Raw genomic sequence first — 24,640 nt, 5'->3', positions numbered from 1 at the left:
CGAAAAGGGAGGTACTTGATGATGGAATACATACTAAGCCATTGAATTTGTAAGTTTAACCTATAAACTGTAGTAAAACTTCATACCATACAATGATTCATATGTTATTTAACTTTTCAACTGTAACATAACAATTTACAGTAATTTAATTTTTTTTCTGAAACACTTTATTTCTTCTTTGAAGCTTCAGTTAGGTTTCAGCATAGTTTCAGACACTTTCAATTTAAACTCTAATGGTTTAAAACAAAATAAAAATCATATCTTTATACAATGAAAAAATCTATAACCTATCGCATTGGTGTAGAGAACCTTAAAAAATGGTAAGATCGGGCGCCAAAATTTTTTCTGAAACTTACCATCTGAAACCCACCATCTTAATACATGGGAAACCTATTCCCTATCTTAATACATAGGAAATCTATTCCCTATCTTAATACATAGCTTGGAGACCGGATACTCTATTCCCTATCTTAATACATGGGGGTCTCCAACCACCCCCCCCCCCCCCTGATCACCTCACACATATACTACTGAAAGTGGTTTTCAGACGATGATCGGAGTTTATTAGGCGCCAGTGTTGCTAAATTTTTACCAATTCCAATGTTTGTGCCGAAATTAGATGTGACACACTAAGCGACGAACATCGATACTTATTCAGTCAAAGAATCGGGTAGTGTGACCCAGTCATAAAGTCTGTAAGACTGAAACCAAAACACTATGAAACTCACAATTACCAAAATGGTGATTTTTTTTTACATTGGTACAATAATTTTTACATTGGTACATTGTTCAAATTGGTACAGTAGTTACAAAAAAAATCATATGCGGTATTTTGTTCATTCTCTAAACGTGTTTGAGGAACTGCTATAATTGATAAAAGATTTTCAATTTTGGTTGCCCAGACAAAAACTTCGCCTAAGCCGTCACCTAAAGAAGAACCTCTGATATTATCGTAGTACAAGTTGAACTGCTCGACTAAAAATCCCTGCCGGACATCGCATCTCGAATCCTGGGCTTCGAGATCCACACGGATGGATACTTCATATCCCGTCTTCTAAAGCGTCTTCGACAAGCAAAGCGCCTCCTAATACTAGCATTTTGTTGCACCTTTCCAAAAGCGCCTCGTATTCAGTCAAATCTTTCGTACCTTCAGAGAATGTCCATTCTGAAGTAATAATGTTGACCAGTCCTAATGATTCCACTTCTGTGAGGCCTTCGTTGAGGCTACTGATGTCAAAGTGAGATACTTTTCTGCACTTTTCACGAAATGTTTCCACGAAACCTTTCGTCTTGTCGCCATACACTATCGACATGAATTGAGACCATTGAAGTGTCCGTTTTGCTGTTAGTTGTGGCAGAAATTATGCCTTTGATGTAGCTCCAGTTAGACTCGACAAAATCGGAACAGACAATGGATTCCACGGTTTCAAATCCTGATATGCACATAACGTTTCCTGTTCAAATGAATGTAAATGAATATATATCCAATTAGCTCCTTTTGAGAACTAATTTTCATCCATCCATTTTCAGCTAAACCACCCTAAAATGTCTCCAAATGCGCCATTATACCATATTTGAGGGGGACACGAAGATACAAAAGTAGATGTACCACAAAAGGGTCCGGTGCCGATGTCGAGGACCTTCACAGGAGCCTGCATGTCCTGTAATATCTTATCTATTCTATGAAAAATTCTAGATTTCGGATCTTGAAAAAGACACTGTGCGCGATGTCTTCGTGGTCGTCAAACTCAAGACAGGGTTTGAATAGGGGGTTTTTCCTTCCTATTTTTACACACTATTTTTACACATTTTACACTATACGCACACTATTTTTACACATTGGAACTCCACGAATGTTTCCCCTGTTTTAAATTCAAAGTAATTTTTACTGGCCAACTCCAAAACCTTTTGAAGATTCGTTCAGCGCAAAGATACAATTAAAGCGAAGAAAGACCAATTATACAAAAACTTAATCAATTTATAAAAGATGCTAATATACCACGTTTAACGGAGAAATCTGTAAAAAAAAATTCGCTCTAAAAAGACCTTCTTTTTGTTCACACGAGAAGATTTAACAAAAATAACAAAAACAAAACTTAAATAAAAATAAGTGAAAATGAAATTTAAAACATCCTTTACCGTTCTGGTTAGCATGGCTCCATAATATTGCTGCAGATATCCCTCCTGGTCAAACACATCTCCATATTCTGTGTCATCCGGCATGGACCGACAAAACCTAGTTATATATATTTATACATATGTTTTATGTTAATGTAGGTTATGACCATGCATATGGCTGGTCAATCGACCTTGAGAGACCTTCTCTCAAATAACGACCGAATGAACGGTTAGACCATGAATTAACATTGGTTCAAACTGGTTGTTTTATCTCGCTTCGAGTTAGAATATCTGTTTGTCGATCCATTCGGATTCTGGAATTAGAAGATCATACGTTGAGGTATGCCATTCTGCCTGCGACTCAGCAAACTATTTTATGGTCCGCTGCTGTGAGTTGTCGAACGCCATTTATCACAAATTACAGAGCCAATCAGCTAATATAGCAAGGAGGTGCAAGAAAGAGCAAGAAAAATGCGAGCAAGAAAAATGAGAGGCAAAAACGATTAACACCAGATGAATTAAATTAGGGCAATGACCCGAAAAAATAATCATGTACGCAAGTAAAAGAAGACTTGCTAGGAAACAAGAATAGAAAAAAAAGAAAGCGGTCAATTTATGTCATATATATCAATTAAGTCTAGCGAGTTGTGGCCATAGATGCAAAAAATAGTGAACTGAACTGTGAAACATTTTTTGTGATGCGATGATCTTCATGTTTTTCTTATTGTTATGAAATTTAGTTCTTTTTTCAATGAATCACTTACTGACTATTGTCAATGTTTTTTAAAAAATCAAGTGGACCATTTTGATAATAAAAACAGAGTTTAAATTTAGAAAAAAGGCCACCAAAAGCGCAGAGGTTCAAACGGCTCATTATTTTGATTGAAATTCAGATATATTTAGAAATTGAGATATAGGAAAGGCATGTTGTTGTTTTTTTAACTTTTGAAGAAAATGACAGAATAATTGACTTGCATCTGTTTTTTTTTTCTTCACAAAAATTTAGATCTTTAACGCTGCCAGTTCTTGACGGAATATTTTTATCATTGGGAAAAAATCAATGCTCTGCGGAGCTTAAAACAAATAGATTTTTTCCTGCAATTTTTTTGGAAAATTGCAGGGCTGAATGTTTATTAAAATGGCTAAATTGGTCAATTACATCAAAGCTTTTTATGAATGCGAAGGCGTGCAAAATATGCTCGGCCAAAATTGAAACCGAATCAAACTGACCCAAAATAATTGATCTACATTTGCGCTACCAGATGCCAAACAAATTATTAATAGGGAGGCTTGAACGAAATTCGAGTTGACAAACTTTAAAGAGAATGACAGCAAAACTAACTTCATTATGATAAGGAGCCGTAAAATTTTGAGCAATAAATCAAACGAAAAAGCATTTATGCTGTGCGTTGAAATAAACATTGTCGTACTTTTAAATTAAAAAAGGATGGAAACTTCTGCTCGGTATGGGAACTTTTTTTCAGTTCTTATTCGAACATTTCAGAATGAAGCAAATTTCATCACGACGTCAAGCACACATTATCCTAGGAATGCGCATTATGTGTTGGCTTCGGAAATTTTCGAAACATCTTTGAAGTCAGAAACTTAATGGAGCTCAAAGACAAGTGTTTAAACACTAGGCGCTAAAATTGAGTTTTGGTTAGGAAAAAATTAGAATCCAGTGACATTGCATAATTTAAAGACGAATGCTGGGCCGTGCTTGTTTTAGATTTTGCAGACAAAAACCGCATTGTGGCAGTTGTAGCAATTAGAAGAAAATTTTTGGTAGGATTTCACTGTTTTTTTTTTCAGTGGATTCCGCAGTCAATTTATTCTGATCGAAAATATTTCTTTGTATTGGTTCTATTTTCCATTATTCCAAGTTTGTATCAGACGTAATGAACCTATCCCCTCCAATTCTTTAAAAATAATTCACATACATTTCATATTTCAGTCAATTATAAAAGCAAATGAGACAAACAAAACCTTCAAGTTTTCCGCAAATGAGACAAGTGCCTTCATTGTAACCCTTTTCCTTCCTGCAGTTGACAACAGTCCATTCAATTTAACACCCTGTTAATACAAAATTTTCTCCATTTTAACTCTAGACAACTTGACAGCAAACAATTTCACTACCTAATTTTTGTTGTCTAACAATTTACAATCGCTACATTTCTATGACTTACCACTTCAGTAAGCATCGAGGGACTTCGCTAAGCATCGAAAAATTGAACGAGAGAAGTTTTTGCCATTTAAAGCCAGACAATTTCGCGCTATTTAATTCGCGAAAGTTTTGAACAGAAATGATCCTGCCAACAATTTCAATGAATCGTTCCAAATCAAAATAAAATGGCTTTGCCAATATTTTCAACGAGTCGTTTCGAAATGAACCAAAAACAAGCAATAGTTAAATTAACTTCAAATGCCCACAGATAATTAGACGGCCTTTGACTAATATGGCTTAAGTTTCTCGACATTTTTAACAGGTTTAGAAATTAAAAAAGGTTTAATCAACACCAAAAGCCTAAAAACCATTATTTTTTTAAAATCATTCTCGAATTTAAACCTATAACTTGATCGCTTTGTCAGCTTTTTTTGAATTGTTGGCACATAAACGCAAAACTGAAGGGCTTGCCAGCCCCCAGTCCCAAGCTAGCAACCCGAAAAAAAGGGCGATTGTCCTCAGATAAAATTGCGATCAGTTCGATAACTTGTCGATACAATTCTTAGACAAGTTTGATAAAATACGAAGTTGTCAATAAGAGTCTTAAGTAAGCAAGGAAGCCTCATTTTAGCATATATAACTAAGATAAACCAAGTTTTTCTTTATGGGACGTGCGTTAATTGCAGGATTAACTTTGGTGTGATAAGAGTTAAGATAAGAAGTTCATACAGCATTAACTTTAGTAGTGAAAAGACTAGGTGTTAAAATGTACGGTATTAAACTAGAAAATAGCAGTTAAATTGTTGTGGAATTATTTTGTTATGGATCTATATTGTTTAGTAGTGGAATGACTGTGTTAAAATGTACGGTGTTAAATTGTACGGTATTAAATTGTAGGATACCCCCAAAACTCATCTGCCGCAAAAATACTTGCAGGAACGGCCCACTAAATAATTGAACAACCAAGGTTGGGAAAAAAGTATTGATTCCAAAAAAGTATTGATTCCTCTTCCCTTTTCAACAAACATAATGAACAAAATAGTGACCGTCGCAGTCGCTCCAATGTTATGCGAGCTTGCCAACAAAGGGTAGGTTTTAATACGAACTTTAGAGCCGGTTAAAGCGAAGCCGGTTAATCGAAATTGAAGTTTCACTATTACAAAATGATTCAAAAATATATTCAAACTTTCAAAAATATATATATTCTCTACTCATTTTAACGCTTACAAGAGTCTAAAATTTACTTCAGAAAAGGAAATCATTTTGGTTAAACTAGGATTCGACCCAGCTTTCGGTCTTCCATCGAACTACTAGACCATATGAGAGTATAATGCAAAGATGGAAACGCGGTGACCATTTTCTATCAACTGGCTAAATAAGTTGAGATGAAGCAGCATAGAGCTGATGCCCAAGCTAAATAATAGTCAGGAGACTCGTTTGAGCAATTTAAAACAATTGTTTATTGCCATAAAAACTTATTTGAACTGTAAATGAAAATAAACAAAAATATGCTTCAGTTTTAGTCTCCACCAGCCAATCAGTCTTTTTGCCCGTTCTTATGTTTTTGTTGGGTATCACGTCCTAAAAGATGTTTCGGGCTGTCGGCTCTGCTCGTCACTTTTTTTGGCCCAAGAGGCACATTAGCCGCAACAATCCGTCTTGGTGTCGGCCAAAAGTATTGAATTAACACGCACTTCCTCTTGGAGCGCTCTTAGTTGAATCGCCGGTTTTCCTGAGGTTGGGTTGCTCGCTGACTGGCTTGATGCTAGACCAACTGCTAGACTGGAGCGAACCGTCACTTGTTCAATTTAATCGTCCCTAGAGGCCTGTCGCAACTCTGGGGAAGATGTGGCCTCCTGCAACGTTTGGAATCTTATTCTATCATCATTGCGCTCAGTTTGCATAGTTCTCGGTTACTTCAACTTTTCGCTTTAGGACATAGTGACCTCTGAGAGGTGATATAAAGAACGCGCCTTAACGCTTTCAATGACTCCATCAAAAACAATATTTGCAAAATCAAATTAACCTCCAAAACAACTTAATGTCAAACTAACAACAATCGCATAAAAAGTTCAGTTTTTGAGTTTCGAGACCAAAATAGAAAGTTTACTGGTCATAATCAGCTATGCTCTTTCTCAGGTAGTCAGCAGAAGACGGCACATAACGATTCTTGGAGTCGAAATACTTGCCCACATTACTCGTCAAAAACTCAACCATAGTTTTCATATGAGGAACAATAGTTGCTAAATTATTCTTTCCCAACTTCGCTTCTTGCATAAACTCATTTATCTTCAAGAAAAATCTCAAAAAATGCTCAGGTCCGTAAACTTTACACATTTCAATTTCTTTTGAAGACTGACTTATCAATTCATCATACTGAGGTCTTTCAAATTTGTATAATAAGTTCGAGCCCAGAACGACATTGAACAAATCTCTTACTCCATACGCCACATGATGTCCAAGCTCGTTGTCACATTCAAGCACGAAATCTTCGATAACTTGCCACACTGATATTGACTTAGGACTGTTAATATCAACCAGCATTTTTTGTCGAACTACTGCATCATAGTCGTCAACTAGAATCTCTTTCAGGGCTCTCGGAATTTCTACCGTGAGTGAAACTTGACCGGTTTTCGCGTTTGACTCAGGAGTCGTTTTATTTGTTTTGGCAGAATCAGGAGTTAGTTTTGTTTGTTGTGGTTTTGCGGCGTCCAATTTTGACGTCGTTTCTACTACCTCAGTTTCTAGTTTCACCAGTGTTTTCTTGGCTTCCGGACTTCCTTGTCCATGCGGTTCCTCTTTCCTTTGTCTTTTTCGAGGTTGTTTCTCCTCTGATGTGGATCCAGCGTCAATATTACGAGATGCTAAAATGATTAAATGATTTAACAAATAATGGACAATTTTTCAGGCAACAAACTTTATAATGCACCAAAAGGCGTTTCGACTTATATGAGCACCCATATTTCAGATTTTTGGGAAGAACTCGCAAAAAAGCAATTTAAAAGCCCGCATCGCCAATTCTTTCAACACCATAATTTGTTTTTATTTACCAAACCAATTTGGTGAACCAAAGCTATGGAACATTTTTCAACGTTACAGCGCATTCTTTAAGCTGAATTAACTCTTAAACCGTTAAAATACAGACTTCTCGTACAGGTAAAATACAAACTAAAACACAAACTTGCTTAGTGGACAGAATTTCAAAGTTCAAACACATACACAACTTGAAGTCAAACACAGACAATACTATTGATATTACACAGAGGCGAAGCGGAGCTTCCCACCGTTTATTATTGCAAGCTAGCAAACAAAAAAGAAAAAACAAATCGAGAACGATTTGGGAAAAGTGAAAATAATTTAAAAAAAAAAATCTAATCACACAATCACTAGTATTAAATAAGCTTCTAGTATTCACTGAACGGCACCCCAGCCAAAAACAATTGGGGAGCCTAAAATTAAAAAACACCATAAGAAACTGTTGTCATAAAAACATCGAGCAATTAAGTTTCAAGTTTTTGAAATCTTGAAACAGAAACTACCTGTTTTTTTTTAAACAACAATCAATTTTTTGCCTTTGAAGCGACACAAAATAAAGCAACTAAGCCTGTAGCCTAATTGTTGCATTATAACTATTAAATAAATTCAGATGGCTGAGATGAGAGCTCAATCTGGCAATGATAAGAAGCAATTGATTGAAGCAATGAGTGTCGAAAACAAATTTTTTATTTTTGTGGAGGATTTGCAATCCAAGACACTGCCTATTGAAGCTCAAAAGTTAGAAATTTCCAAAAACTCAATAATTCTATGACAACTGGACTTGCCAATGAGCGAGCAGGATAGGTACAGCTCCAAGGATTGCATAATCTTGGAAAATGCGCCAATTAACAGACATAACCTCAATCAAGGAGTTTGCCACTTCTTCCATAACTATCTGGGATTTTCACTCAAACCAAACGACCTCATGGTATGTCATTCATTGGAAAAAAAGGAGCAAGAAACTATCCGCCAACACTAATACCAAGGTATATTTATTTTGAAGACAAGAATGAAAAAAATGCCAGGCGTTCAATGCTCGCATCGAAGCCAATTCCTTATAACAAGAAACCTAAATTTTTCAAAAAGAGGCTATCAAAACATGACCACGAGCTACAAAAACGGCTCATGAAATGAATTTTATAATTACAACGAATAATTAAGAGGTAAAAAATTTCTGTGCTGCACAAAATGGAAAGAGGTCAACGATTCCTCTTTTTAGCGAAAAAACTCTCAAGGACCTTAAAGATAGAGCGATCATGCAATCCATTCTGCTGAAACCCGCTACCGAACTTGAACATAAACAGCAAGCTAACGGAACGACCCAAAAACACAACATTTCTTGAAGAGGCTCAGAGAGATCGATTCAGAAAATGATAGATGTCAAAAAAGTTGAAAATGAATTATTTCTTCTGGCGCTACTGCTAACTTTTTGAAAAATAAACATTTCGCCAAAAATGAGTTGAAGCGAATGTTTCACAATTCTCTATCTTTATATAAGATCCTCAAGTGCCACTGCTATGAAGTACATGCTTACTTGAAGATCATGAATTTTAACCGAACATTAACAACGCTATCAGAACATCGCTTTGCGATAACGATAATTCTAAACACTTTAAATTAGAGAACTCTTCAGCACCACTGTTAAAAATAGAGACACAAGGTGGTAAAGTCGCTATTTATCTGCTTCTATAACCAACTTCATCAGTGTGGAGAGGATTTTGCAGAAAAGCTTGAACTCTTTTATCGAAACAATACTATTTTTGTTGGTGACTCAATTATTTATGTAAATTCTGCAAGGAATCGTTTAACTTAACGCAAACAGTTAAATCTTAGGAATATAAAGTGATATCAGAGCGGCTTATTACTCGCAAAACAACACCATCTATAACTTCTATTGATTAAGTCATATCTAATTGCGGAGATTCCGTTAATAATGATAAATTGATATCCCTGATAACTATGCACTAAGACATTAGATACAAACATCTGTTTGGTAAATGAACTTATTACTCTCAGGCCAATCGAACATTGAAGCAACCCTCCCAATACTATTGTTTTTGCATGAGCTTCAAAACAGTCTTAGATTACTGGATCATAGTTCCAGCACAAATGCATTGTCGAAACAACCTTGTCCATATTGTCTCAAGTGTTAATGAAAAACATGTGCCACTCAAAACTTAGCCTGTACAAAAAAAGAAGACGCTATGGGTATCAAATTCCATTAAACGTAAAATATCTAAAAAGAATAGATTACTCCAAGAAAAGTTAACCACTGACAGCACACACACCTCATAAACACAGAAACCAGAGTAGAAAAAATAAAAATATTATGCGCAAAGCCATGAATTCTTACTATCACAACAGGGCGTAATCTACAAAAACTAATAAAGATCTATTTAAGATTTAAAATGAAACTAAAGATAAAGGAAAAGCCAAAGCACACTTAGAGTTTATTCAACCCAATGCAGAGCTCCTGAATAATTTCTTTGTTCCAATAGGCGCCAAAGTCAATTTTTTTGATACTGATCCAGGTGGTTCAAGAATTCAAGCAGTTGATGCATCCATATGGCTTTGTTCAACTACAGTAAAAGAAACTTCAAATGTCTTCAAATTGATCTCAAACAAATCGTTTGAGGGAAATGATTAAATATCGTACCCAGCCATGAAGATTTGTAAGCCAATAATAAGTCATTACTTGACAGAACTTTTTAATGAAGGCATAAAAAATGGCATTATTCCTAAAACTTTTAAAATAGGAAAAGTACTGTGATGCAATCGCCTCTGTTTTTGACAAAATTCATTTTTTGTTAATTAGAAAAAAAAACCTGCGGGCTGCTTTTTAGACTTTTAATTAGACTATAAAGTGATATCAGAGCGGCTTATTACTCGCAAAACAACACCATCTATAACTTCTATTGATTAAGTCATATCTAATTGCGGAGAATCCGTTAATAATGATAAATTGATATCCCTGATCACTATGCACTACGAAATTAGATACAAACATCTGTTTGGTAAATGAACTTATTACTCTCAGGCCAATCGAACATTGAAGCAACCCTCCCAATACTATTGTTTTTGCATGAGCTTCAAAACAGTCTTAGATTACTGGATCATAGTTCCAGCACAAATGCATTGTCGAAGCAACCTTGTCCATATTGTCTCAAGTGTTAATGAAAAACATGTGCCACTCAAAACTTACCCTGTACAAAAAAAGAAGACGCTATGGGTATCAAATTCCAATAAAAGTAAAATATCTAGAAAGAATAGATTACTCCAAGAAAAGTTAACCACTGACAGAATACACACCTCATAAACACAGAAATCAGAGTAGAAAAAATAAAAATATTATGCGCAAAGCCATGAATTCTTACTATCACAACAGGGCGTCATCTACAAAAACTAATAAAGATCTATTTAAGATTTAAAATGAAACTAAAGATAAAGGAGAAGCCAAAGCACACTTAGAGTTTATTCAACCCAATGCAGAGCTCCTGAATAATTTCTTTGTTCCAATAGGCGCCAAAGTCAATTTTTTTGATACTGATCCAGATAGTTGAAGAATTCAAGCAGTTGATGCATCCATATGGCTTTGTTCAACTACAGTAAAAGAAACTTAAAATGTCTTCAAATTGATCTCAAACAAATCGTTTGAGGGACATGATTAAATATCGTACCCAGCCATGAAGATTTGTAAGCCAATAATAAGTCATTACTTGACAAAACTTTTTAATGAAGGCATAAAAAATGGCATTATTCCTAACACTTTTAAAATAGGAAAAGTAGTGTGATGCAATTGCTTCTGTTTTTGACAAAATTCTTCTTTTTTAATTAGAAAAAAAACCTTCGGGCTGCTTTTTAGACTTTTAATTAGACTATAAAGTGATATCAGAGCGGCTTATTACTCGCAAAACAACACTATCTATAACTTCTATTGATTAAGTCATATCTAATTGCGGAGATTCCGTTAATAATGATAAATTGATATCCCTGATCACTATGCACTACGACATTAGATACAAACATCTGTTTGGTAAATGAACTTATTACTCTCAGGCCAATCGAACATTGAAGCAACCCTCCCAATACTATTGTTTTTGCATGAGCTTCAAAACAGTCTTAGATTACTGGATCATAGTTCCAGCACAAATGCATTGTCGAAACAACCTTGTCCATATTGTCTCAAGTGTAATGAAAAACATGTGCCACTCAAAACTTACCCTGTACAAAAAAAGAAGACGCTATGGGTATCAAATTCCATTAAAAGTAAAATATCTAGAAAGAATAGATTACTCCAAGAAAAGTTAACCACTGACAGAACACACACCTCATAAACACAGAAATCAGAGTAGAAAAAATAAAAATATTATGCGCAAAGCCATGAATTTTTACTATCACAACAGGGCGTCATCTACAAAAACTAAGAAAGATCTATTTAAGATTTAAAATGAAACTAAAGATAAAGGAAAAGCCAGAGCACACTTAGAGTTTATTCAACCCAATGCAGAGCTCCTGAATAATTTCTTTGTTCCAATAGGCGCCAAAGTCAATTTTTTTGATACTGATCCAGATAGTTGAAGAATTCAAGCAGTTGATGCATCCATATGGCTTTGTTCAACTACAGTAAAAAAAACTTCAAATGTTTTTAAATTGATCTCAAACAAATCGTTTGAGGGAGATGATTAAATATCGTACCCAGCCTTGAAGATTTGTAAGCCAATACTAAGTCATTACTCGACAAAACTTTTTAATGAAGGCATAAAAAATGGCATGAATCCTAATATTTTTAAAATAGGAAAAGTAGTGTGATGCAATTGCTTCTGTTTTTGACAAAATTCATCTTTTTTTATTAGAAAAAAACCTGCGGGCTGCTTTTTAGACTTACAAAAAATCGTTCGAGACAATTAATCATAAGAAGTTACTTTCAAAGCTCGAATTATACCAACCGTTATTAGTAAGCCAGAAGGCTCGAGTCGTTCTGTTTCTGAAATAGATCAATGAATTACCCCAACGTTGTGATGGCAAAAAAGTGACTTTGTTTGCAGATGATACACCCATAATTCAGAAGTCAATCAAAAATTACTCATTAGCAAAAGATCCGAAGGAGGTTAACCAATGGTTGAAATCTTACAGTCTTACACTAAACGAATATGAAACAGAAGTTATCAAGATCAGCAAGACCTCAACAGAAAACCTTATCACAAAAAAGGCCCTGAAACGGAACAGGTTCAATCTGTCAAATATTTGGACATATATGTAGATGAGAAATTAAAATTCAACGATCATGTACAGTTTGTTGCATCGAAAATAGCTATATATTGTGGACTTATATACCGTATAAACTATATTTTCCATCGAAAGCACATCTCCAAATTCTCTAACTTTTTGATTAAACAGGTAATTCAAAATGGCGTGCTTGTTTATGGATGAACATCTATTACCAGTTTGAGCCGAATTCCGAAATCGCAGCGGAGATTATACCGCAAAACTTTCAATAAACGATATCGCGAAAGTTTTAAGGATGAAATGGTACAAAATCGTATTGAGACAGTTTGTGAACTCAACATTAATAAACTTTTTGGGGAGGTAGTCAAACTGTTTCGAAACTTAATTGAATTTGACAAAGGAGGGAACTTCGAAGTTCGTCATTAAGAGTTTTTACCTAAGTATACCAGTGGTACAGGTGTGAAAATAATGAAAAGACGTAGACTGTGTACAGTTTTCAAATATTTTCATAAATTTTCTGTTTTTGAAATTAGGTTTAATAAAAACTAAACATGATTTTATTTAGTGCTAGATGATTGCATCATTGATAATGATAATTTGGTTAATAATATCTTCGGGTGATTACTAAAACAAATTTAGGACGGTCTCTGGTTAGTGAATGTGCCTTTCAGTGCTCAAAGATGGGAAACTAAACCACTTACTCATTAGTGCCTTAATTGAGCACTTGAAAGTCATTCTGATCATTCTAGAGTGTACCTGGACTCTCACGTATAATGAGTACTGAGAGACCCCATCACAGACCGGGGCCGTCCCTAATGAGCAGTGACAAAAATAGTAAATTTTTTTTCCAAAAAAAAATTAAGTTTTTATTATATTATATTATTATATTAAGTTAATTATTTTGTTTTTCTTTGATTATATTATCTTAATTTGATGTTTATAAACATGTTTAGGGGCATATAATGAGGGTCTTTGGCCTGTGGATGCTCCTAGGTAATCTGTGATTATTGGACTTCACCTTCACGTTTATTGTACAGGATGATTGAATTTTTTATTGCCTAATGAAAAAATTAAATAAAAAATAAAAAACAAAGACAGCTGGTTACTGTGTAAAAAGGAGAGAATGTTCTGACCATAGTCTTCAAAAATACAAAAAAATAGTATCTTTTTTCAAATTAGCTTTTTTTTCTACGCGGTGTGATAAAAGGATCTGAAAGAAAAACTACAACTTAGTCATATTCGACAATCATAGGAAAATAGGAAAAATGGACAACAGTTTTTGTAAAAGAAAGTGATTAGAAAAACAACAAAATGTCAAAATTTTATTGAATTTTTGATTTCCAAATTTTTTGCTCGAAAAAAACCCAACAAATAATACAACTCGATTGAAACAGAAACTAAGTTTTAGCGGCTTAATATAAGCATAAAAAAACTATAATAGGGCTGTCCGCTAGCCTTTATTTGCTCGAAATTAGAGCAAAAATCAAAAAATTCAAACCAGTTTTCTCAACACTGGGAACTTCGTGTCTTTTGAATCACGACTAAGAAGCTTTTATTATGATATATTACTCGACCGATTCCGATGATTATTTGTGGTACCTGATTTTGGGCGGAAAATAAAAAAAGAAAAAAAACTAAAACAGACCCGAATACCAAGTTCCTCACCATTTTTCAAATAACAAAAAAACTAACAGACCCGAATACTAAGTTCCTCCCCATTTTTCAAATACAAACACTTGGATCTACGATGAAAATAGACAAAAATTCCCCAAAATTCCAACTAACTTTTGCTGTTCGTTTGCCTTCCTATAACAAAGAAAATGAACAGAACTCAAAAAAAGTCAGAAGTCAAACTAATTTTACGGCTTTTCTCGATAAAAAAAAACAAAAAAAGATCACGGCGACCTATATAAGTGTCTGAAACAACGTTCAGTTTTTTACCTTTTAGTAAGGTCGACCAAATTGATTTACCGAGCAATCCCAGAACACTAGAGACCCTATTTTGACCGAAATTTATGCGCCGCAGTCGAATCATTGAAAAACAGGCCAAAATGGCGTTTTTAGGAACTTTCTGCAAACATTTGACCGAATACTTGCATTTTTTGGTAGCACGCTCCAATTAACAATAAGAATATAATGGCGCCGAAGAATACAAGAGAAATTTTAAGCTTGGTCGGTTGTCCGAAAAGGGATGTCATAAAATAATACCAAAGGGGGACCTTTGGTTGGTGAGTATGTGGAATCCCTGAGTTGAGGGGCATACAAACCTCCTCCCCCTAAATGCGCCCCTGCTTCTCAAGTGAAGCGAAGGGATTTTACAGCGATACTATTTTCATGTATGAACAATTTCAGAGGAAGAAGACCACGAAAACAGTCGATATGAGTTGCAATCAACTAGCAGAATAGTATTTATTTCCCTGTATTTTCTTCAGCTTTGAGAAAGCACACGACCCACCCCAAGCTCTTGTAATTTAGAGAAAAGACTGCATGCCAATAATCAGGCTGTTTCTGCATCCAATTTGTTCGACAATCGATATTTGATGATTTTATTCACTTATTGCCTATTGCAAGAAAAACTAAAACACAAACAGGAACGATCCTTTCTTGATACTCACATCTCAGAGGCGTTTTGGAGGCACCAGTAGCCTTAGGTCTACTACCCTCGCCCACACTGCCCTTGCCGCTAGAACAAGACACCTCGCTCTTCACGGAGTCTGGCGAGTCCGGTCTTCCACTGGACAAATCTGAAGTGTCCATTCCATCGCCTGCTATACTCGATGACTTGTTTCCAGATGAATTCTGTTTCCTCGACGATGATCCAGGAGTATCTCTGTCTTTAGAAGCTGATTTGTTCTTGCGACTGCGATCTGTCGAAGGTTCTGGCGATTGAGCATTTCTCCGCAGCTCTTGTTGTTTCTTCTTGTTTTCTTCAGTTATTCGGAGCAGTTCTGCGTGAAAAAAAAATCATGTAAGCCGTCTCAACCTTGAGAAGAAATAAAAAAGAGACTCCCAATGGTATCAAGAACAAAATGCTCACCCTTATTAGGAGTAATTAATTTAATAGTTCAGCATATGCGAACTGTGTATCTAATAAATAATCCCCTCTTTTGTAACGGGGTGATATTTAAAATCGAAACATTCAACAAGTCTAAGTCAGCACAACACGCTTCTTACCATGTTTAGCCATTAAGAAAGGACGTAAATCAGAGGCCAATTTAGTGGGGGATATTGGGGACGCTTCTTCTCATGGAGATTCAATTCGGACCCCTTACCACCAAACAAGGGGTCCCCCTTTGCTACTATTTTTTATGATATCCTTTTTCGTTCGACCAACCCTAAATTTTTTACTAGAAACTAAAACGCCAATGTATTTTAATTTTGAAAGGCAATGCGCGCCAAAAAAATGCTTTTTTTGGCCACAACTGACCAAAAAACTACCTTTCTGGTCCGTTTTTTTTCAAAAACTTGCTAGCGATGCACAAAATTTTGCCAAGATACGGTCTTTTATGGTGTTTTAAGAGAGCTCAAAAAAACGTCTGGCGATCCAACACAAAAAGCCACGAAAATTTTCGAAAACCCGCCCCCAGTTTCTTTTTGTGCTTGAGATGTCACCTGAACCCTGAATCTCGTCTAACAAACACGGATCATGGTAGTCCGCAAATTATGTTATTTAATTTTTTTTCGAACGAAATCAAAACTGAGAATTCACTTTGGCCTACCAAATAAAAACACAGATGCGGAGCGGAGCTTCGCACCAGTTCCGATACCGCATTAAAGTAGCATTGCAAGCTAGCAGACAGGAAACCACTAACTTCAAGAAAAATGTTTAAAAACCACAAAAAACTTCAAATGTTGTCTCGACTGATTTTCTTTGCGGATAACACGTCCAGAAACACAATCGATGGCATTTAATGAAAACTCGAAAACAATCATTGAGCAGCAACTGAGCCGACAAAACTTGAGTAAACTCCAGTACAACCGAAAACAGAATTGTCATAAAACACTTTTCACTCCAGTACAAAAAAATTGTCACTCCAGTACAACAAAATTGTCATTAAGCAATTTGTACGATCCGGAGAGTAGAATGAAAAATATATTTCTCTTGATACGACTTAAAATTAAGTCACTAATCCGATAAAAAGTTAGCCGAAAAAGTTTGGGCCCAATAAAAGGTTGAAGCGAAAAAAAATACGAATCAAAGCTATTATAAATACGAAAAGCAGGAGTCAATCAAAACACTAAAAACAACTACGCCCAATAAAAAGTTGAAGCGAAAAAATACGAATCAAGGCAATTAAAATTACGAAAAGCGGGAGTAAATCGAAAAACTAAAAACAACTACAAGTAAAATCGGGTACAGCAAAAGAAACAATTCTAAGATGAGCCAACTAAGTAGACAAACAAACATAACCAACAGAAAGGTAGAAAAAGTTAATGCACGCAATTAAACAGAAAAAACCTGAATTGTTTTTTTTAAAGATTTTCAACTGTTGAAAATCAAAAAGACTCTCAACTGTTGAAGTTATTCTTGACAGTTTTCAAATAAAATTAAACCAATTTGAAGAAACTGAATCAATGATTTTAAATTTTTATTCCGCTGGGAAAGCTGCAAAAAGAAAATTCACATTCAAAACGAAATCGATCACGCGTTTCGTGATCTTTACACTTTTGCTGTTCGATAGTGCAGTTTGCCTTCCTTTTAAGAAAGAAAATGAACTGATTTTAAAACACAGTGGCAAGGTTGAGCTTCGCACCACTAGCGATACAACAGCATTAAAACAGCATGTTCATCAAGAAGTAGTAAAGATAACTTCCAACAGTGAGGTTGAAAAAGAAACTAGAAAAAAAAGAGAAAAATTTCAAGCTTAATTTTTCGAACGCTTTTATAGAGTTCTTTGTGGAGTTAGTTTTTAGCATTAAAAAAAAGGTTGCCTGACTTTTTCGTGCACATTCAACGACAAAGCAAATATTTTCGATTGATTTTGAAAAAAAGGCAACAAAATTTCAGCAAAAAAATTTTGTGACTCGAGTACTTCCACTAGTGGTATTCAGAAAGATAAAAAAGAAAGCTGAATCTAGAAAAAGAAAGAGTTTGTGATACGGAAACTAAGCAGACAAATAAACAGACGGACGATAGTCCAAAAGAACAGAAAATTTCTAGTTTGAAAAAGTCCCGGCCCGGATGAAAACCCCAAGCCTTGGTCGTCTCAAGCTTATGTGTTACCTCTAAACCAGATGCGCTGGACAGCAGGCTAAATTTGAATTAAAAAAAAAAACAAATCGAAAAACATGCAACAATTGAATAGAAAAAGTATTTAAAAAATTAATACATCCGGCTAGTAAGCTGACAAAATTTGGAAGCCGAAAAAACCAAACTAATTGCATCTGAAAAAGAATCAAAAAGATTCTGAAAAAATATATATATTTCACCCAGTTAAATTCGAGTTTTCATGAAATTGAGCATGTCAGCAGCATATCAAATGCTGTCAAGTGATTCAACTGAGTTTGTTAAACTAATAATTAATCCGAAATAAGCCTATATTCCGATTTGATATCGTTTGCTATTCGCAAGCGTTAAGAACTCAAAAGTCAAACCGCGAAAAAGTTAATTTGAGCCTGAATATATTTCAAGACTTCGTGAAAAAAAAACAAAAAAAAATCAGTGCGACTAACTTCATCGACTCTTAAAAAGAATAGTCGTACTATTACACTACGCTCGATTAAGCGCGCATGTGTAATAAATGATAAACGGATGACTAAAAAAAACATAAAACTGAAACTACCATTCGAACCCAACCAACAATCACACATACCGGAGTGAGCCTTCCACTCATCGTGTCTGTTTCCCCATCCGTTATAGTGCACCAAATACCTCTTATTCCCATCACTTTCCGCTTCCACTTTGACCACCTTGGCCTCATACAGCTGATCTCTGTGCATCACAAAGCATTTGTCTTTTTCTTGAAAGGGTGCGTTACGCGTTTGATGTTTAGTGCTGGGGCCCATATTATGCTTAATCTGAAACAGAATGTTCCAAAGCAACATTTACGCACAAAAAACTAATCTAGTTGCAAATGATTTTCTCTATGAAAATGATTTATTATTTATACTCTATTGATTAGGTGAGACATACTTTTTAGGAGACTATTTATACTAACTATTGATCTCTTCTGCTTTATATGAATAGCCACTATTGTAGCATGGATTCGAATATACTTTGGACAGCATTGGAGGCTCTCTATGTCTTCCACCTCCTCAAGGTGGGACCGGATACGGCAAAATGGATGCCACCACTCTCCCTGCCCACGGAAATAAGGCTTCACATGAATAAGCACTATTGTAGCATGCATTCGAATATACTTTGGACAGCATTGGAGGCTCTCTATGTCTTCCACCTCCTCAAGGTGGGACCGGATACGGCAAAATGGATGCCACCACTCTCCCTGCCCACGGAAATTAGGCTTTATATGAATAAGCACTATTGTAGCATGCATTCGAATATACTTTGGACAGCATTGGAGGCTCTCTATGTCTTCCACCTCCTCAAGGTGGGACCGGATACGGCAAAATGGATGCCACCACTCTCCCTGCCCACGGAAATTAGGCTTTATATGAATAAGCACTATTGTAGCATGCATTCGAATATACTTTGGACAGCATTGGAGGCTCTCTATGTCTTCCACCTCTTCAAGGTGGGACCGGATACGGCAAAATGGATGCCACCACTCTCCCTGCCCACGGAAATTAGGCTTTATATGAATAAGCACTATTGTAGCATGCATTCGAATATACTTTGGACAGCATTGGAGGCTCTCTATGTCTTCCACCTCCTCAAGGTGGGACCGGATACGGCAAAATGGATGCCACCACTCTCCCTGCCCACGGAAATAAGGCTTTATATGAATAAGCACTATTGTAGCATGCATTCGAATATACTTTGGACAGCATTGGAGGCTCTCTATGTCTTCCACCTCCTCAAGATGGGACCGGATACGGCAAAATGGATGCCACCACTCTCCCTGCCCACGGAAATAAGGCTTTATATGAATAAGCACTATTGTAGCATGCATTCGAATATACTTTGGACAGCATTGGAGGCTCTCTATGTCTTCCACATCCTCAAGGTGGGACCGGATACGGCAAAATGGATGCCACCACTCTCCCTGCCCACGGAAATAAGGCTTTATATGAATAAGCACTATTGTAGCATGCATTCGAATATACTTTGGACAGCATTGGAGGCTCTCTATGTCTTCCACCTCCTCAAGGTGGGACCGGATACGGCAAAATGGATGCCACCACTCTCCCTGCCCACGTAAAATAGGCTTTATATGAATAAGCACTAATGTAGCATGCATTCGAATATACTTTGGACAGCATTGGAGGCTCTCTATGTCTTCCACCTCCTCAAGGTGGGACCAGATACGGCAAAATGGATGCCACCACTCTCCCTGCCCACGGAAATAAGGTTTTATATGAATAACCACTATTGTAGCATGCATTCGAATATACTTTGGACAGGATTGGAGGCTCTCTATGTCTTCCACCTCCTCAAGGTGGGACCGGATACGGCAAAATGGATGCCACCACTCTCCCTGCCCACGGAAATTAGGCTTTATATGAATAAGCACTATTGTAGCATGCATTCGAATATACTTTGGACAGCATTGGAGGCTCTCTATGTCTTCCACCTCCTCAAGGTGGGACCGGATACGGCAAAATGGATGCCACCACTCTCCCTCCCCACGGAAATAAGGCTTCACATGAATAAGCACTATTGTAGCATGCATTCGAATATACTTTGGACAGCATTGGAGGCTCTCTATGTCTTCCACCTCCTCAAGGTGGGACCGGATACGGCAAAATGGATGCCACCACTCTCCCTGCCCACGGAAATAAGGCTTTATATGAATAATCACTATTGTAGCATGCATTCGAATATACTTTGGACAGCATTGGAGGCTCTCTATGTCTTCCACCTCCTCAAGGTGGGACCGGATACGGCAAAATGGATGCCACCACTCTCCCTGCCCACGGAAATAAGGCTTTATATGAATAAGCACTATTGTAGCATGCATTCGAATATACTTTGGACAGCATTGGAGGCTCTCTATGTCTTCCACCTCCTCAAGGTGGGACCGGATACGGCAAAATGGATGCCACCACTCTCCCTGCCCACGGAAATAAGGCTTTATATGAATAAGCACTATTGTAGCATGCATTCGAATATACTTTGGACAGCATTGGAGGCTCTCTATGTCTTCCACCTCCTCAAGGTGGGACCGGATACGGCAAAATGGATGCCACCACTCTCCCTGCCCACGGAAATTAGGCTTTATATGAATAAGCACTATTGTAGCATGCATTCGAATATACTTTGGACAGCATTGGAGGCTCTCTATGTCTTCCACCTCCTCAAGGTGGGACCAGATACGGCAAAATGGATGCCACCACTCTCCCTGCCCACGGAAATAAGGTTTTATATGAATAAGCACTATTGTAGCATGCATTCGAATATACTTTGGACAGGATTGGAGGCTCTCTATGTCTTCCACCTCCTCAAGGTGGGACCGGATACGGCAAAATGGATGCCACCACTCTCCCTGCCCACGGAAATTAGGCTTTATATGAATAAGCACTATTGTAGCATGCATTCGAATATACTTTGGACAGCATTGGAGGCTCTCTATGTCTTCCACCTCCTCAAGGTGGGACCGGATACGGCAAAATGGATGCCACCACTTTCCCTGCCCACTGAAATAAGGCTTTATATGAATAAGCACTATTGTAGCATGGATTCGAATATACTTTGGACAGCATTGGAGGCTCTCTATGTCTTCCACCTCCTCAAGGTGGAACCGGATACGGCAAAATGGATGCCACCACTCTCCCTGCCCACGGAAATAAGACTTTATATGAATAAGCACTATTGTAGCATGCGTTCCAATATACTTTGGACAGCATTGGAGGCTCTCTATGTCTTCCACCTCCTCAAGGTGGGACCGGATACGGCAAAATGGATGCCACCACTCTCCCTGCCCACGGAAATAAGGCTTTATATGATTAAGCACTATTGTAGCATGCATTCGAATATACTTTGGACAGCATTGGAGGCTCTCTATGTCTTCCACCTCAAGGTGGGACCGGATACGGCAAAATGGATGCCATCACTCTCCCTGCCCACGGAAATAAGGCTTTAAATGAATAAGCACTATTGTAGCATGGATTCGAATATAATTTGGACAGCATTGGAGTCTCTCTATGTCTTGCACCTTCTCAAGGTGGGACCGGATACGGCAAAATGGATGTCACCACTCTCCCTACCCACGGAAATAAGGCTTCACATGAATAAGCACTATTGTAGCATGCATTCGAATATACTTTGGACAGCATTGGAGGCTCTCTATGTCTTCGACCTCCTCAAGGTGGGACCGGATACGGCAAAATGGATGCCACCACTCTCCCTGCCCACGGAAATAAGGCTTCACATGAATAAGCACTTTGGAGCATGCATTCGAATATATTTTGGACAGCATTGGAGGCTGTCTATGTCTTCCACCTCCTCAAGGTGGGACCGGATACGGCAAAATGGATGCCACCACTCTCCCTGCCCACGGAAATAAGGCTTTATATGAATAAGCACTATTGTAGCATGCATTCGAATATACTTTGGACAGCATTGGAGGCTCTCTATGTCTTCCGCCTCCTCAAGGTGGGACCGGATACGGCAAAATGGATGCCACTACTCTCCCTGCCCACGGAAATAAGGCTTTATATGAATAAGCACTATTGTAGCATAGATTCGAATATACTTTGGACAGCATTGGAGGCTCTCTATGTCTTCCACCTCCTCAAGGTGGGACCGGATACGGCAAAACGGATGACACTACTCTCCCTGCCCACGGAAATAAGGCTTTATATGAATAAGCACTATTGTAGCATAGATTCGAATATAATTTGGACAGCATTGGAGTCTCTCTATGTCTTGCACCTCCTCAAGGTGGGACCGGATACGGCAAAATGGATGCCACCACTCTCCCTGCCCACGGAAATAAGGCTTCACATGAATAAGCACTATTGTAGCATGCATTCGAATATACTTTGGACAGCATTGGAGGCTCTCTATGTCTTCCACCTCCTCAAGGTGGGACCGGATACGGCAAAATGGATGCCACCACTCTCCCTGCCCACGGAAATAAGGCTTCACATGAATAAGCACTATTGTAGCATGGATTCGAATATACTTTGGACAGCATTGGAGGCTCTCTATTTCTTCCACCTCCTCAAGGTGGGACCGGATACGGCAAAATGGATACCACCACTCTCCCTGCCCACGGAAATTAGGCTTCACATGAATAAGAACTATTGTAGCATGCATTCGAATATACTTTGGACAGCATTGGAGGCTCTCTATGTCTTCGACCTCCTCAAGGTGGGACCGGATACGGCAAAATGGATGCCACCACTCTCCCTGCCCACGGAAATAAGGCTTCACATGAATAAGCACTATTGTAGCATGCATTCGAATATACTTTGGACAGCATTGGAGGCTCTCTATGTCTTCGACCTCCTCAAGGTGGGACCGGATACGGCAAAATGGATGCCACCACTCTCCCTGCGGCCCACGGAAATAAGGCTTCACATGAATAAGCACTATTGTAACATGCATTCGAATATACTTTGGACAGCATTGGAGGCTCTCTATGTCTTCCACCTCCTCAAGGTGGGACCGGATACGGCAAAATGGATGCCGCCACTCTCCCTGCCCACGGAAAAAAGGCTTCACATGAATAAGCACTATTGTAGCATGCATTCGAATATACTTTGGACAGCATTGGAGGCTCTCTATGTCTTCCACCTCCTCAAGGTGGGACCGGATACGGCAAAATGGATGCCACCACTCTCCCTGCCCACGGAAATAAGGCTTCACATGAATAAGCACTATTGTAGCATGCATTCGAATATACTTTGGACAGCATTGGAGGCTCTCTATGTCTTCGACCTCCTCAAGGTGGGACCGGATACGGCAAAATGGATGCCACCACTCTCCCTGCCCACGGAAATAAGGCTTCACATGAATAAGCACTATTGTAGCATGCATTCGAATATACTTTGGACAGCATTGGAGGCTCTCTATGTCTTCCACCTCCTCAAGGTGGGACCGGATACGGCAAAATGGATGCCACCACTCTCCCTGCCCACGGAAATAAGGCTTCACATGAATAAGCACTATTGTAGCATGCATTCGAATATACTTTGGACAGCATTGGAGGCTCTCTATGTCTTCCACCTCCTCAAGGTGGGACCGGATACGGCAAAATGGATGCCACCACTCTCCCTGCCCACGGAAATAAGGCTTTATATGAATAAGCAAATTGTAGCATGCATTCGAATATACTTTGGACAGCATTGGAGGCTCTCTATGTCTTCCACCTCCTCAAGGTGGGACCGGATACGGCAAAATGGATGCCACCACTCTCCCTGCCCACGGAAATAAGGCTTTACATAGTACGGAGGAAGTAGGGCCGGGGGCAAAGTTAAACCCTGTTGTGCCCCTGATTAAGACCGACGGATAGTTTTTCTGTTAATTTCTGGGGTGGGTTATGTTTTTTCGTTTCCAAGCAACGAGCACACAAAAGGGTCGCCTTAAACCGTCAATCTTCTGTCAATTTAAGATAGTATACTAGTCATTTCACTGGTTCTCCCTTATCTTTTCATTCTTTTTGCATAAACAACTCACAATTTCCCAAGCATTCCAACAAAAATTATAGTTAACAAAGTTGGAAGTGTAAATCTACAATTTTATTTGAGTTTTCGATTTCGGAAGAAAACTATAATCACTTTGAAGCTCTTTGAACTTAAGATTTCAAACTTTTTAATTTGGATGTCATTCAGCTTCTTTGTGATATTTACACTTATACTTTTGCCTTTCTTTTAACAAGAGATGAACTGAAACTGAACTTAAAAACAAATCAAAAAACAAATCTAGAAAAAAGTAAATATTAGCCTGAACAAATTTATTAGCCAGACTTTTCCTGAAAAAAAAAAATCAAAAAATAACAATTGCGACTTAACGTTTTTTTTTCAAACCCTGGT

The 24,640-nt window shown here is 37.7% G+C and overlaps 1 protein-coding gene across 1 annotated transcript in view; it reads right to left on the bottom strand.

Annotated features, from left to right (window-relative positions):
• Nucleotides 1–6,284: 6,284 nt before the first annotated feature.
• LOC134845684 (mortality factor 4-like protein 1) overlaps nucleotides 6,285–24,640 on the bottom strand; it is a 28,793-nt gene continuing 10,437 nt past the window's right edge. Inside the window, exons 2-4 of the mRNA XM_063862726.1 lie at nucleotides 18,358–18,564; nucleotides 15,160–15,492; nucleotides 6,285–7,146 (exon numbers count right to left, since the gene is read on the bottom strand). Coding sequence (XP_063718796.1) covers nucleotides 6,389–7,146; nucleotides 15,160–15,492; nucleotides 18,358–18,550 — 1,284 coding nt within the window. The 5' untranslated portion in view covers nucleotides 18,551–18,564 and the 3' untranslated portion in view covers nucleotides 6,285–6,388. The remainder of the gene's footprint in view (nucleotides 7,147–15,159; nucleotides 15,493–18,357; nucleotides 18,565–24,640) is intronic.

This window comes from Symsagittifera roscoffensis, chromosome 5 (genome assembly GCF_963678635.1).
Source record: "Symsagittifera roscoffensis chromosome 5, txSymRosc1.1, whole genome shotgun sequence".
NCBI classification, from domain to species: domain Eukaryota; kingdom Metazoa; phylum Xenacoelomorpha; order Acoela; family Convolutidae; genus Symsagittifera; species Symsagittifera roscoffensis.
This window is presented reverse-complemented; position numbering and strand designations above follow the sequence as displayed.